Source organism: Pseudophryne corroboree, chromosome 11 (genome assembly GCF_028390025.1).
Source record: "Pseudophryne corroboree isolate aPseCor3 chromosome 11, aPseCor3.hap2, whole genome shotgun sequence".
Lineage (NCBI taxonomy): Eukaryota > Metazoa > Chordata > Amphibia > Anura > Myobatrachidae > Pseudophryne > Pseudophryne corroboree.
The window spans coordinates 141,262,595-141,277,664 of NC_086454.1; the positions used below are offsets into that span (position 1 = coordinate 141,262,595).

At 44.4% G+C, this 15,070-nt stretch overlaps 1 protein-coding gene across 1 annotated transcript in view; it reads right to left on the reverse strand.

The window, feature by feature from the left end:
• LOC134970027 (solute carrier family 22 member 6-A-like) overlaps nt 1-14,620 on the reverse strand; it is a 35,702-nt gene extending 21,082 nt beyond the window's left edge. The window contains exons 1-3 of the mRNA XM_063946144.1: nt 14,237-14,620; nt 13,680-13,783; nt 13,412-13,566 (exon numbers count right to left, since the gene is read on the reverse strand). Of these exons, the coding sequence (XP_063802214.1) occupies nt 13,412-13,566; nt 13,680-13,783; nt 14,237-14,620 (643 nt within the window). The remainder of the gene's footprint in view (nt 1-13,411; nt 13,567-13,679; nt 13,784-14,236) is intronic.
• Nucleotides 14,621-15,070: the final 450 nt, after the last annotated feature.

A 15,070-nucleotide genomic window follows, 5' to 3' on the forward strand; every position in this document is an offset into this window, starting at 1 on the left:
TCAAGAATCCCTTCTCCCAATAAACATCCTAGAGCTAAGAGCCGTATACAACGGCCTTCTTCAAGCAGCCCACCTTCTGCAGGATCGTGCTGTTCAGGTGCAGTCGGATAACGTGACCACAGTGGCCTACATAAACCGACAAGGCGGAATGAAGATAAGGGCTGCAATGTCAGAGATGGCAAGAATCCTCCTCTGGGCAGAAAGGTACGTGGTGGTGATGTCCGCAATCTTCATTCCGGGGGTAGACAACTGGGAAGTGGACTTCCTCAGCAGACACGATCATCTCCATCCAGGAGAGAGGGGCCTCCATCCGGAGGTGTTCGAGGAGGTAACAGGTTGGTGGGGGGTTCCTCACATAGACATGATGGCCTTCCACCTCAACAAGAAGCTGCGAGGTACTGTTCCAGGTCGAGAGACCCACAGGCAGTGGACGCACTAGTAGCACCGTGGGTGTTCACGTCAGTGTATGTGTTCCCTCCACTTCCTCTAATTCCAAAAGTTCTACAACTTATAAAAAGAACAAAGGTTCTGGCAATTCTCATTGCTCCGGACTGGCCAAGGAGGGCTTGGTATGCGGATCTGCTGGATCTACTGCTGGAAGATCCAAGGCCCCTACCTCTTCGAGAGGATCTTCTACTGCAGGGGCCATTCGCTTATCAAGACTTACCACAGCTAGGTTAGACGGCAAGGCGGTTGAGCACCAGATCTTAGCTCGGAAGGGGATTCCGAGCGAGGTTATTCCTACCCTGTTACAGGCTAGGAAGGGGGTAACGTCTAAACATTATCATCGACTTTGGAAAAAATATGTGAATCCAAGAAATTTCCTGCAGTGGAGTTTCAACTTGGACGTTTTCTCCTTTTCCTGCAAGCAAGTGTAAATATGGGCCTGAGATTGGGCTCCATCAAGGTCCAGATCTCAGCTTTATCCATTTTCTTCCAAAAACAATTGGCTGTCCTCCCTGAGGTTCAGACCTGTTTTAAAGGGGTTCTGCACATCCAGCCTCCCTTTGTGGCACCAACAGCACCCTGGGTTCTTGATGTGGTATTACAGTTCCTGCAATCGGATTGGTCTGAGCCTCTACAGGAGGCTGAAATCAAATTTCTCACATGGAAGGCGGTCACTTTGTTGGCCTTAGCTTCTGCTTGTTGTGTGTCGGAATTGGGGGCTTTGTCCTGTGAAAGTCCCTATCTGGTCTTCCATGAAGATAGGGCAGAACTCAGGACGCGTCCGCAGTTCCTTCCTAAGGTTGTGTCAGCTTTTCATATCAACCAACCTATTGTGGTGCCAATGGCTACTGACACCTCAATTGCTTCAAAGGCCTTGGATGTTGTGAGGGCTTTGAAGATTTAGGTGAAGAGGACGGCTCGTCATAGAAAATCTGACTGTTTGTCCTCTATGATCCCAAGAAAATTGGGTGTCTTGCTTCGAAGCAGGGCTGCCATAAGAAGTTGCGGGGCCCGGGACTAACAAAATAGGCAGGGCCCCCCACTGTAGAATAGCACCAGTTAACATGTGTGTGTGTATTATATACACACACATGCATGCATACATACATACATGTGTGCTGTCCGTAGGGCCCGGGATGCTGATGCCTCTGCCTGCCCACCTCCATCCCCACTGTTCTGCTGCTCTCCTCCGTTCTCCTGCAGCTGTATTGAAAATGTCCCTCCCAAAATGGCCACCACCACAGAGAAGGCAGTTATTCAAGATACTAGAGGGCTCCTAGAGGACAGCGGCAGAACAGCGGGGACGACCAAGAACGGCGGGGACGGCGGCGGAAGGGCAGGTGGCTGCATGAGCATCCTGGGCCTTCCTCCCTCTGTCAGAGAGGCTGTGCCTGGAAAGGCTGTGCCCCCAGCACCCCCCTGGTGGTGGCCTTGGGTGTGGGCAGGGACACTGAGGGAGAATTACGGTTAGGGTGCGGGTAGGGACACTGAGAGGGAATTACGGGGAGGGTGCGGGAAGGGACACTAAGAGGGAATTACAGGAGTGTGCGGACAGGGACACTGAGGGGGGAGTCACAGGGAGGCTGAGGTTAGGAACACTGATGGAGAATTACAGGGAGGGGTGCAGGCAGGGACACTGAGGGGGAATTACGGTTATGGTGCGGGTAGGGACACTGAGAGGGAATTACGGGAAGGGTGTGGGCAGGGATACTGAGGGGGAATTATGGGAAGAGTGTGGGCAGGGACACTAAGAGGGAATTACAGGAGTGTATGGGCAGGGTCACTGAGGCGGCAGTTACAGGGATGGTGTGGGCAGGGACACTGAGGGGGAATTACAAGGAGGGTGCGGACAGGGACACAGAGGGGATATATGCAAACATACATTACAGTTAAATACCCCTCTCTAGGTGTGGTGGCACTACATGTGGTCAAAAGAATGCCATTAGAACTACATGTCCCATCAAATCCAGTTGACAAGGTGTGCTGGGACTTGTAGTCTCAACACAGCTTGACAGGCAGTCACTGGTCTAGATACGTCTCCATACAGAACTCTTTGTAACCTGTGATCCAGACTACCAGGATAGACCATGCAGTGCAGATATGGTACAGCAGAAAATGTACAGGTATGCTCATGCTGCACTGCTGAATGATGCTGATTGTAGTGGCTGCTGTTTGGTGACAGACCACGTGGGACCATTGAGAAGGGGAGCGGATGAGGAAGAAGAGGTGCCTCGCCCCTCCCCATACCTGGAGGTGCCCTGCTCCCCGGCTATATTCACCATCATTGTGACCGTAGTCACAGAGAGTGTCAGAGTGCAATACGCTTCTGAGAGTCTGGCAGTGGATGAGCACTGCTAAGGGATGTACTCAGTGAGAACTACTATGTCATGCTACCCTCTGGCGTGGGTGGCACTGCCGGGCGGCGCCCACCCCTTGGCCGGCGCCTTTGGTAAGTGCCATCCTGGCCAATAGGAGGATACACCCCTGGTCTCACCCCCTACTCGCTGTAACTTTCCCCTCTCTACACCAGGCTACAGTGTCCATTGAGTCTCAAACTTGCATCCCTGTGTCTTTCCTTGCTGCTGCTGACTGCACTCCGACTACAGTCCACTGGTCACATGACATATCCAAGTGTCCATCAGTGCACAAGGCACACCCCACACTCAGTGGCATGCCACTATTAGCCCCTTTTCTGTGTAGCTTTACTGCCAGTGGTGTGGCCCCGCTCTCAGCTCTGCGAAGCAGTGTCTGATTGTAGAGCTGAGGCAGAGCTGTTGCTGCCTCATCTCTCGTCTCCCTGCAGCTTTTTTCTTTACCACTGTATACTGTTTTTTTATTTTCCATGCTCTGTCTTAGACCCTCTATGCCCTAGCGTTGTCATCATGACTGGTGGCAGCTGCTGCTGCGCTAATATCTGGTTGCTCTACTCTAAACCGATCGTTATTAATTTTTCAATTTGCAGATCATTGTGTGGAGTCACATGGTTTATATATGCACATGAACAAAGTGCACTAGGTTAATTTCCACGAATCAGTACAAACTATATATACTGTATATATATATATATATATATATATATATAGCATTTGGAAAGGCTCGGCACTCACTTGTGGGAAGCAGTTACTTGCTGCGGTGCCATCCAGGGAATAAACACTCCTGTAACAATACTTGATAATGGCGGCACTCAGCAGACTCATTCAAAGATGCAAAAAGCCTTTTATTTTCGGTCCTACGCCGTTTCGGGGAAACCCCGTCTCCAGGGACAAACAGTACATATATATAGTATAAATCTATTTTTGAACTCGCAGTTTAGGTCAAACTGCAAAAAGAAATTATATACAATACCAGAAGGCTAATAATAATAAATTGTCGTTGACAAATGCACTTTTATGTAAGCGCTCCCTTGTGATATTGTATATCATTTCTTTTTCCAGTATGCTTATTTGAGTATTGCAGAGTACTCAGTTGGAAGCTGCATAATTATTGCACATTTATAAAATATTAATTCAATCCTTTAAAAGTGACCATTTTTGAAAGCTATCGTTTTATCAACAGAGCGCCTAATCCAATAATTATATATCTTGTATAATTGTTACTTGGTTATAGTTCAAACTGCATGGAGTCACAGGGCTTTGAACAAAGTGCACTAGGGTAAAGCGCACCAAACAGTACAAACAATAGATCTATATTTAACTCACCGCTCGGTTCAAACTGCATGGAGTCACAGGGCTTTGAACAAAGCGAACTAGGGTAAAGCGCACCAAACAGTACAAAAATGTTTTCTTTTTTCTTTTTTGAACTTGCAGCTCGATTCAAACTGTGTGGAGTCACAGGGTATTGCACAAAGCACACTAGGGTAAAGCGTACCAAACAGTACAAACAATAGATATATATATTATTTTTAACTTGTAGCTCACTTTAAACTACATGGAGTCACAAGGCTTTGACAAAGCACACTAAGTTAAAGTACACCAAACAGTACAAACAATACAACTTAACTATATATTTTTTTATTTTTATTTTTTGAACTCGCAGCTTGGTTCAAACTGCTTGGAGTCAAAGGGCTTTGAACAAAGGGCCCAATTCAGACCTGATCGCTGTTGTGTGAATTCGCAAGGCAAAATATTGATTGACTGCACATGTATATGGATCGTAATGTGCACGAGCGAGACCAAACTACGAAAAAATCCAGCGTCTTTTTTGATCCCTAGGCGTATGCAAGTTGATTGACAGGAACCCAGCATTTGGGGGTGGTAACTGGCCATATATGGGAGTGTCAGAAAAAATGCAGGCATACCCAAGCATTTTCCGGGAGGGTGTGTGACGTCAGCTCCGGCCTCGATCAGCCTGATTCTCTTGCACTGTAGGAGTAGGTCCTGGGCAATGCACAGACTGCAACAATGATTAAATGGTGAGTGAGTTGCAAATAGATTTGCAGCTGACTGGCATTTGCAGAGGTTTTTACAAGTCGTATGCAGACTTGCACGGGGCGGGTTTTCACTCTGTCTGGGTGGCGACTATCTGATTGCAAACCACTGCAGATTTGCAGAGGAGCGATCAGGTCTGAATTACCCCCAAAGTGCACTAAGGTAAAGCACACCAAACAATACAAACAATAGAAGAATATATTTATTTTTCATTTTGCAGCTTAACTCTTACTGCGGCAATTCAAAAGGCTTTTTTTTATATACGTAAAAAATAAATTCACAGGGGTACAGCACACACAGGTTGTGCAAACTTAAAATAAATAATTATTATAATTTTTTTCATTTTATTTTTACTTTTTGACTTTTTCTTTAATTTTATTTTTAACTTTTGTGCAACTGACAAGAGACAATAACAGTACACACTGTAGTATTGCTTGTGAACACAAAGCCACTTTAGATGGACACTATACAGAGTGCAGCCACTTTAGATGTACACAGATCAACCAATTTTTTAAACAGCAGAGTACAGCACAGCACATAGCAGCGTGCCCATTGTATAGACTATACACACAGCACAACCATTTATATGAATCTGGACACAGCATAGTTAATTTAACCAGCAGACTACAGTGCAGTACGGGTGGTCTTCAGTATGCCGAATGTCGGGATCCCGGCGCACAGTATACCGGCGCCGGGATCCCGACACTCGGCATACCGACAGCTATTCTCCCTCATGGGGGTCCACGACCCCCCTGGAGGGAGAATAAAATAGACGTGCGCCACCGTGCCCGCAGCGTGGTGACCGCAGCGAGCCCGCAAGGGGCTCTTTTGCGCTCGCCACACTGTCGGAATGCCGGCGGTCGGGCTCTCGGCGCCGGTATGCTGGTCGCCGGGAGCCCGGCTGCCGGCATACCATTCTACACCCGTGCAGTACACAGCAGCTTGTCATACACCATACATATCACAGTCATTTTAGATGGACAAAGCTCAGACAATTTAACCAGCAGAGTACAGCGCAGCACATATCAGCATGCCTGAGAACAGTGTGAAATGGCATGAGTCCTGGCCGCACCGCCCTTATATAGAATCCAAAACCCGCAAGAATCCGATGCCGGATGACATTTTGCCTCAATGTGGAATCAAAGCCTGGTGGGAGACCCGAAGCTGCAATTTAAGTAGACTCAGATCTCGGAAGTTTGAAGTCGTTCAGATTCCAGTTAATCCGAACTGCTCATCTCTAGTATATACCCCATAACAATTCTGCCACATGTATCTTTTACCACACTTATCTCCAGCCTACCATCTAACCACTGCTATCATCACACATAAACACCATTATGTACCACTATCCTTTTAATACATGAGAATTATTCCCACTGTGGGAGGTATCATGCTACTAATTGCCATGCAAGAGGTATTCAATCAGAGGGGAATACCCCGCACATGAGTCCACTCAGTCAGACTGAACCTTACAGCTCCATGGAAAAAAGAAAATCGAGTTCGTGCGTGGGGGGAAAAAAACATTGATTCCATAGTTTATGCGGAATCAGTAGGTTTCCGTGCCCGAATCCCAATTTTTCAGAGCAGGAAAAAGAATATTGAATTAAATAGCCTTTCCCAATGCTGCAGGGATTTTTGCTGGCAATTAGTCTTGGAGTAAACCCTGTGGCTAATTGAATATACCCTACGTATCATCTACATGAATCTGTCTATATAACATGCATATTTCCATTATTGTTGTCTTTTGGTCTTTTAACATAATCTTTACATCCTACAGCTGTAGCTATCTACTCCTTGTAGGACCATTACAACACCTTTATCTTTTCCCACCTACTTATATCCTTGTCAATTCTCCAACATAACCTTCCAACTGCATACCTCTCTTTCGCTCTACTGACCTCAGACCACCTATATTTCCACCTAATCCCTTCACTTGCTACCCATATTGTCCTATTTTCCTCTACTACCTCTACACTTTTCTTTTTAACTACTGTAACTCTATTTATTTCACTATACCTAATTTATATATTATAATTATTGTCAAATAGATAGCAGTGCAGGAGCAGGGTCCTGTGCAACCATGAGCCACCCCTGTGATGTCAAGACATCATGACATCACACTGAGAGGGCGGGATCATGACACCAAAAAGTAAAGCACTGCCTGGAGAATCCTCAGGGCACGCTGGGCACACACCCAAACGCTCTGGGCAGTGTTCTACAGTACTTCTTGATGCTGGTGTCAGCTTCAGGCAGATCTGCAGCAGTTCTTCTTGCTGCAAGGTGCCATTCCAGGGCACCTTGCAAGCAAAGTGCAGCTGCTGTAGAGCAGTGATGATGCCACTCCTAAGGCCCTGAACCCTGGACTACGGCCTGCAGGCAGAGGAGACTGCTGCATTTGGTAGTAACAGTCTCCTTGCACCCACTGCAACACAGCACACAGCAGCATGGGCTGGCCTAGGCAGAGAGGCTGCAGCTGCAGGCAGTCTGACAGATAAGGGGGAGGCTGAGGGGGGAGTGTGAACCCATGCCCCACCAACAAGACCGGGTCAGAGTATTTACTGTAGTACCCGCTCCACCCTCTTCTTGGCGCCACTGGCTATAGCACTGGTTTTACACTCTTAGTTACAGCCTTGTATGTAGGTGGTTACACATCCAACGATTCACATTACGATCTCTCACCGTCCCACACCTCCTTAGCTCCTCATACCAGAAACTGCCTAATTCTACTCAAACCACTGTCACCCACTTCTACAGGACACAACTGCATCTCCATACAATATCTATGGGCCACAGCTACAGCCTAACAACACCAGGAAGACAACCTACTACAGTCAGCGCTCCATGGCTATGGACAGATAGGGACATAAGTGGCCATTGCACTAGGACCACCAGAATAGGGGCCCAGCACTACATTTGCTAGTAATGGAGTCTATATTTTCAGCTTTTTTTTTCTCCACGAGGGGAGTCTCATTCGAGTGAAATGTAAAACGAAAAAGTTTAAGGTGAAAATTAAATATTTAATTCATCTTTAATATTACTTACTAACACTTACATTATCATAGCACTAGCCCAAATCCTGACTCTAAAGCAACTGTAGTTTTAATTTGAGACCTAGCCTAAATCCTAGACCACTGGTTCCCAAACTTTTTCAAATCACAGTGCCCTAGGGTCTCAGCTATTGTATTGAGGCACCATTAGGCCAAAAGTTTCTTGTTGAGATAATCAACAAAAATTCTAAAATAAATTGTGCTTAACTGTCATTACTACAGAAGGTCACGTTATGTGGTGGTGGACGCAATTGAGCATCTGTGTATCCACATGTTTTATGACTGGTAGCCATTAGAACTGGTTTTGCCTATCACATTGACCATTAATAATTTGATTATGGATTGGACTACTAACTCGTTTCACCACTGCATGTGCTATGGGGTGCCACAGCATTCAGTTTTGGGACGATTGCTGTAATCCAAGTTGTCTATTACAGGTTGAGTACCCCATATCCAAAATGCTTGGGACCAGAAGTATTTTGGATGTCGGATTTTCCGTATTTTGGAATAATTGTATACCATCATGAGATATCATGGCGATGGGACACAAATCTAAGCACAGAATGCATTTATGTTTCATATACACACTATACACACAGCCTGAAGGTCATTTAATACAATATTTGTAATACATTTATGCATTAAACAAAGTTTGTGTACATTGAGCCATCAGAAAACAAAGGTTTCACTATCTCAGTCTCACTCAAAAAATTCCGTATTTCGGAATTTTTGGATATGGGATACTCAACCTGTAATCAGCTCAAACTCTAATCCCAGATTAAGCATAAAACTAGTTTCTTATCTAATCCAAGTCTAAAGTTATCCTAATTTAGGATCTGATCCCATTCTCACACTCTAAACTAATCCATATACATTATTTATTATTATTCTTATTATCGGTGATTTATATGGAACCACAAGGGTTCCGCAGCACCTAACAAAGTACATAAATAAGCAAAACAAGTTTACAATGATTTACAGTACATGACAATGAAGGACAATTACATTCTATATAAACAACTGCATCAGGGGACAGGACACTGAAATAATTAGGGTGACAGAAACCGAGGGTTAAGTGCTGTTGTAGGATATAGAAATTAGTCTAGAGGGAAAAGCTCATGAATGGAGAGGGCCCTACTCATGAGAACTTACATTCTGAAGGGAAGGGGTAGAAAGACAGGGGTGACATGGGTGGGGTGGAAATGAGCATGTAACAGAGGGTTAGGATGAGAGATGGCTGGGTTTAATGAAGTGGGTCTTGAGAGCCTGTTAAAAGTTTTGTAGAGAGGTGGAGAGTCTGATAGGGAGTCGTAGAGAATTCCAGAGGTAGGAAGAAACACAGCCAAAATCTTGGAGACAGGAATGGGGAAAGTAACCAGTTGGCAGGGGAGGCGGCAAGAATTTGTGGAGTGAAGAGGGTGGGTGGGAGTGTACGGGGAGATAAGATCAGATATGTAAATGGGAGAAGAATGGGTGGGGGCTTTGTGAGTGAGAGGGGAAGTAGACATTTGGAGAGGAAGATAACCAGTGAGTGGAAATACTGTATTTTTGAGATAAAAATGGCAGGACTGCGAATGGTACTGAATGTGTGGTTTGAAGGAGAGAGAGGAATCAAGGATAACTCCAAGACAGCATACTTGAGGGCTAGAGGAGATAGTTGTGCCGTTAATAGATAGTGAAATTGTGGGAGGCGAGGCTATGCAGGAGGGTGGGAAGATGATCAGCTCAGTCTTAGACATGATAAATTTAAGATAGTACTGGAACAGTGCAGGAAAGGTGGAGTCATGAGAAGAGGCAGAGAAGGATCTGTCAGAGAGATAGGACGACAGCCAGGAGAGGACAGTATCTCACATACCAATGGAGTAAAGGATTTTTAGAAGGAGAGGGTGGTCCACAGTGTAAAAAGCAGCAGAGAGGTCAAGGAGAATGAGCAGAGAGTAGTGGCCCTTAGATTTGGCAGCGTGGAGGTCATTGCAGACTTTTGTGAGGGCAGTTTCAGTGGAGTGGAGATGACAGAAGCCAAACTGAAATGGGTCAAGCAGGTAGTGAGAGTACAGAAAGGCAGTAAGGCAGTTGTAGACAATACTCTTAAAGAGTTTGGCAGCAACAGGGAGGAGAGAGATGAGTCATTAGTTGAAGAGAGTGTTAGGATCAAGGTTCGTCGTTTAAGAATAATGGAGACAAGGCCCTGCTTGAAGGCAGAGGGGACAGTGCCTGATAAGAGGGAGAGATTAAGCAGGTGGGCAAGATGGGAACAGGCAGGAGAGAGGTAGTGAAGGAGGCAGGAGGGGATAGGGTCAAGTTGGGAGGTGGTTAGGGAAGGACGACTGGATGAGAGCCATTATTTCATAACAGATCTCTAATCTTCTAACTTAAATTCTAAAAAATGTATAAAATGTCACACAGACCAATTTGTACTAGTAGATAAAGAAGGGGCAGTATTTGCTGCAAAAGGCGCCACACCAATAAATAATCAAAATGATGTAAGATACATTCCTTTATATGTAGAATGTCCTCATAATCCTCTTGCCCTCTATCCTTAAGCCGGCAGCACATGTGGAGAGAACAAAAATGTAACATGTGTAGTAAAATCAAGATAACACTTTTTAATTACATACACATATCAAGACATAACATGACAATGTAAAAATGGATCCCCCTTTGGTCCTTAGATAGAGTGGTTTAAAAGCTGTGCAATTACCAGAATTTCTGAGAACTAATGCTATTAGCTCTCAAAAAAGCATATTGATCTTTCACCAAACGAACCACCCGGGTAAGCAGTCTGGGGTAAATGTTCTGGTCTCCGGACAGCAATCCACCTTTCGTCCACAGGAATCTGGGGTCCAAAACAGCCGACGCGTTTCGAGCCACCTGCTCTTGGTCTCTCTCAAGGCAATATGAATTCCCTCCTGTACCAGGGGTCCTTAATAAACCCCTACTAACCAATCACACCCATCAATACTCCAAACGACTGATTAACCAATCACTCTATCTAAGGACCAAAGGGGGATCCATTTTTACATTGTCATGTTATGTCTTTATATGTGTATGTAATTAAAAAGTGTTATCTTGATTTTACTACACATGTTACATTTTTGTTCTCTCCACATGTGCTGACGGCTTAAGGATAGAGGGCAAGAGGATTATGAGGACATTCTACATATAAAGGAATGTATCTTACATCATTTTGATTATTTATTGGTGTGGCGCCTTTTGCAGCAAATACTGCCCCTTCTTTGTCTATTTGTTATCTAAGTGTTTTGGAGAGACACTTTCTTGGTAATTGCAGTAAAGGGCAGCCTTTAGAGCGCAGTCATCTATATCATTGAAAGTTTATTTTGCCTACAGTAGACAATTTGTACTAGTGTAATAAATATTCTACAAACATTATTCTTTTGGAATTCACTGATGTTTTCTGTTTTTTTTGAAGGATTATGGGTCTTCTAATGTCTTAGGGGCCTATATATTGACCCTAATTACCCTGGTAATCATGTAGGAACAATATTTTTCACATGATTACCACTATATTAAGTTTAAGGCTTTCATTAAGTCTCTAATGCAGGAGAGTCTCCCTAACTCCTTCACTCCACAGTACCCACACAAAGGCCCTCATTCCGAGTTGTTCGCTCGCTAGCCGCTTTTCGCAGCAGTGCACGCGCTAAGCCGCCACCCTCTGGGAGTGAATCTTAGCTTAGCAGAATTGCGAACGAAAGATTCGCAAAATTGCGAATAGAAATTTCTTAGCAGTTTCTGAGTAGCTCGAGACTTACTCTGCCACTGCGATCAGTTCAGTCATTTTCGTTCCTGGTTTGACGTCACAAACAAACCCAGCGTTCGCCCAGGCACTCCCCCGTTTCCCCAGCCACTCCCGCGTTTTTCCCAGAAACGGCAGCGTTTTTTCACACATACCCATAAAACGGCCAGTTTCCGCCCAGAAACACCCACTTCCTGTCAATCACACTCGGATCACCAGAACGAAGAAAAAACCTTGTAATGCTGTGAGTAAAATGCCAAACTTCTTAGCAAATTAACTTGACGCAGTGCGAACATTGCGCATGCGCAGTTAGCGGAAAATCGCACCGATGCGAAGGAAAATAACGAGCGAACAACTCGGAATGAGGGCCAATGTACTGTATATGATTGCTGTGGTTCTGCAGCAGTTTAAAGTTTTCATAGCTTGATGGTGGTACTAGCTCCATCTTGCCCCCTCCTACTGTAACTTCGTAAAGAGAGTGTGGACTGGAGTTCGATGAGAGATCCATTTGGATCTGTCCACCTTCTCCGGCCTTAATAGTGTATGCATAACAGTAACACTGCCAGGACAGAACACAACAATGTAAGCTTTTGCTGCTACTATTGTATTACTATCAGGGCCAGTTCAAGACTTTGTGATGCCCACGGCGAAAGTTTCCTTTGGCGCCCCCCCAAATTCAAAATAGGTACAGTGAGCAAAAATACAGGAGCGTGGCTTCATGGGGGAATGGGCGTGGCCGCAGAATAGTACCAATTCACATTACACCACACAATAGTGTCCATCAATCACATTACACCACACAGTAGTACCCCTTATACACATTATGCAATGTTAGAACTCCTTACACACATTACACCACAGTAGAAGAGAGCCCCTTATATACATTATACCAGGTATTGCCCCTTATACACATTAAACCAGATAGAGCCACTTTTATACACGTTACACCAGGTAGAGCCCATTTTTTTACACATTTCACCAGGTAGAGGCCTTTATACACATTACACCAGGTAGAGGTCCTTATACACATTACACCAGGTAGTGCCCCTTATATACTTTACACCAGATACAGTCCCTTACACACATTACATGCCAAGTAGAGCCATTTTAATTAACTAATGTCTCAAATATAAATGTTCCATACTCAGAATAAATGGTATGGAAGTGTCTCACCCTGGCGACGTTCTGCTGGTGCAGATCACTTTCCAATCTTCCTACAGTATGTGTGCTGTCCTGCAGTGAAATTCAGGTAGTCGCAATATTCGTCCTGCTGGGCGAGTTGGCGGCCGCTTCACCTCCTCCTTTACTGCAGTGTTGCCAGCAGTCCTTGTGGCTGAGGATGACTTCCCGGTTGCGGGTCACGTGCATGGTCGTGATCTCGCAATAGGCAGGATTTTCCTAATCTAGCCGGAAATAATGTGGGCAGAAGTGGGCAGCATGCAGGTGCAGATGGCGCTGGCGTGGTGACTGTAGCTGCACTCTCTGCGCATTTTGCTGCATTTTGTCATGGGGATATTCAAGGAATCATGTTCCTACCTCTCCCACCTGAACATTCCCATCACCAGATGTCTTGGAGGCCAGATCGGCATAGTTGGCAACTATTTGTAAATTAATGTACTTAAGCACTAACTGTCTAGCAGTGTACAGCAGCTAATCACATGGTCAAAGTGTCAGTCACACCTTGTATATTGTACTTTCCAACATAATAGATACTGTATAAATGCCCTTCTACATACTTAATGCTGTAGTGTTCAAGCCAACTCCAGACAGAGCCATTCCAAGTAGGAAGCGGAACACACAGTAGGAAAGGTAATTTGGGGAAAAGGCTGTACAGATCCCGCTGACAGCCATTTGTAAGTAAGACCAGATCAGCAACGCCCTTCGGCCATACCTAGGAAAGATTAAGAACATTCATGATGATGGTCTGCACCATTGCAATGGCATAGACTACAGCAGATAGGTGACAGTAAATTCAGTTGTAGACCATCGAGGGTTGTTACTTACCTGTCTGATAGACCTCCAAGAATGATGGCTCCGACCAGCACACCTGACATATATATGGACTGAGCCAGTTGTCTTCTGTTTTTCTTTCCACATACCAAATCCCACTATAAAAGTCACATTAATAAAATGCATCTACTGTTAAAGGCTCAGATCTCTTTATATATTTAATACATAATTCCCTTTTAGTATTACATACATGTAGGCATAACAGCACCTACATCCAAGACTTACTGTAACTACTGGGTTTATGGAGCCTGACAGGGACCTATGTTGATACAAACTGTTTTACCCCCCTACAGGGAGTACTAGGCAGATAATACGATTAGAATGCCCTACTTACAATGAGACCTAACAAGGGCAAGACAGTTGTTCTGTCAATGGCAATTATGTCTGATTTCATTATTGCCTTTAGTTAGTAGGCTAAAGCTTTCCCTAAGTCCGATTATTCTTCCAGTGAGGGCAACAATATATAATCAATATTTACATTATCCTGTGGTAATAAAAAATGTTCATTGATGACTTATTGTGCCCGCCTCCCAGTGCCTTGGAGCACTTACCTCAGTGATTATGGTTGAGCTAAATTCATCCCTGTTATACTCCCATCCACTCATGCAGTCTCTTGTCTGCACAGACGAGACATTGTAGAATGTACTGTTGGAATCCACCATCCTCCACTGTTCTTCAACAAACTCCAGGCATGACTCAGGCCTCCCATTTTCATCCAGGGGACTGAGCACCCTCACCCAGCCATCCCTGACAGAGCTACTGTTAAGAATCCCAGTGTAATTTATTTTGCACTTGTGACTTGGAATTGCAGCACTGAAGTTCTGTAGAAGATTATGACTGGCCATAAGTAATATTGGAATGCATAGTAATATAACATGTATGATCTGGAACCGTCCCATGCCTCCAGTTTTCTCCAGCAGATCAGCAAAGGCCATGACTGACAACTCAACTTGACCTTTCAAATATGTAGATACATTTATTTATATTTCTCTAGAAATTGAAATTCAACAATAGCTTTTCTAAAACATAACTGGACCATTCCACACAAAAAAAAAAAGTTCTATGTTCTGTTTAGTGAAGTACTCGAAGTACTCACGCCAGCAAATCCACAGGCATTCTTAAACAAGATTATAATAAAATCCTCTCGTCTTGCTCAGAATTATGTTCTTTATTCTTTGAGTATTTAAAGCCCTTGTAAAAATTCTTAAATAATCACAGCTGTTTTATTAATAATCCTTGAATGTCCTTTAGATCAAGATCGTTAATGAAAATGTTCAGAGCATTAGTTTCCAAACCAACTTATTGATATCTCTAGTTTCAGCATTAGTATCTCTTTAGAAGCATCTGTTAAATTCAATTTTTGTCAGATGATGTAGGTGTCATTT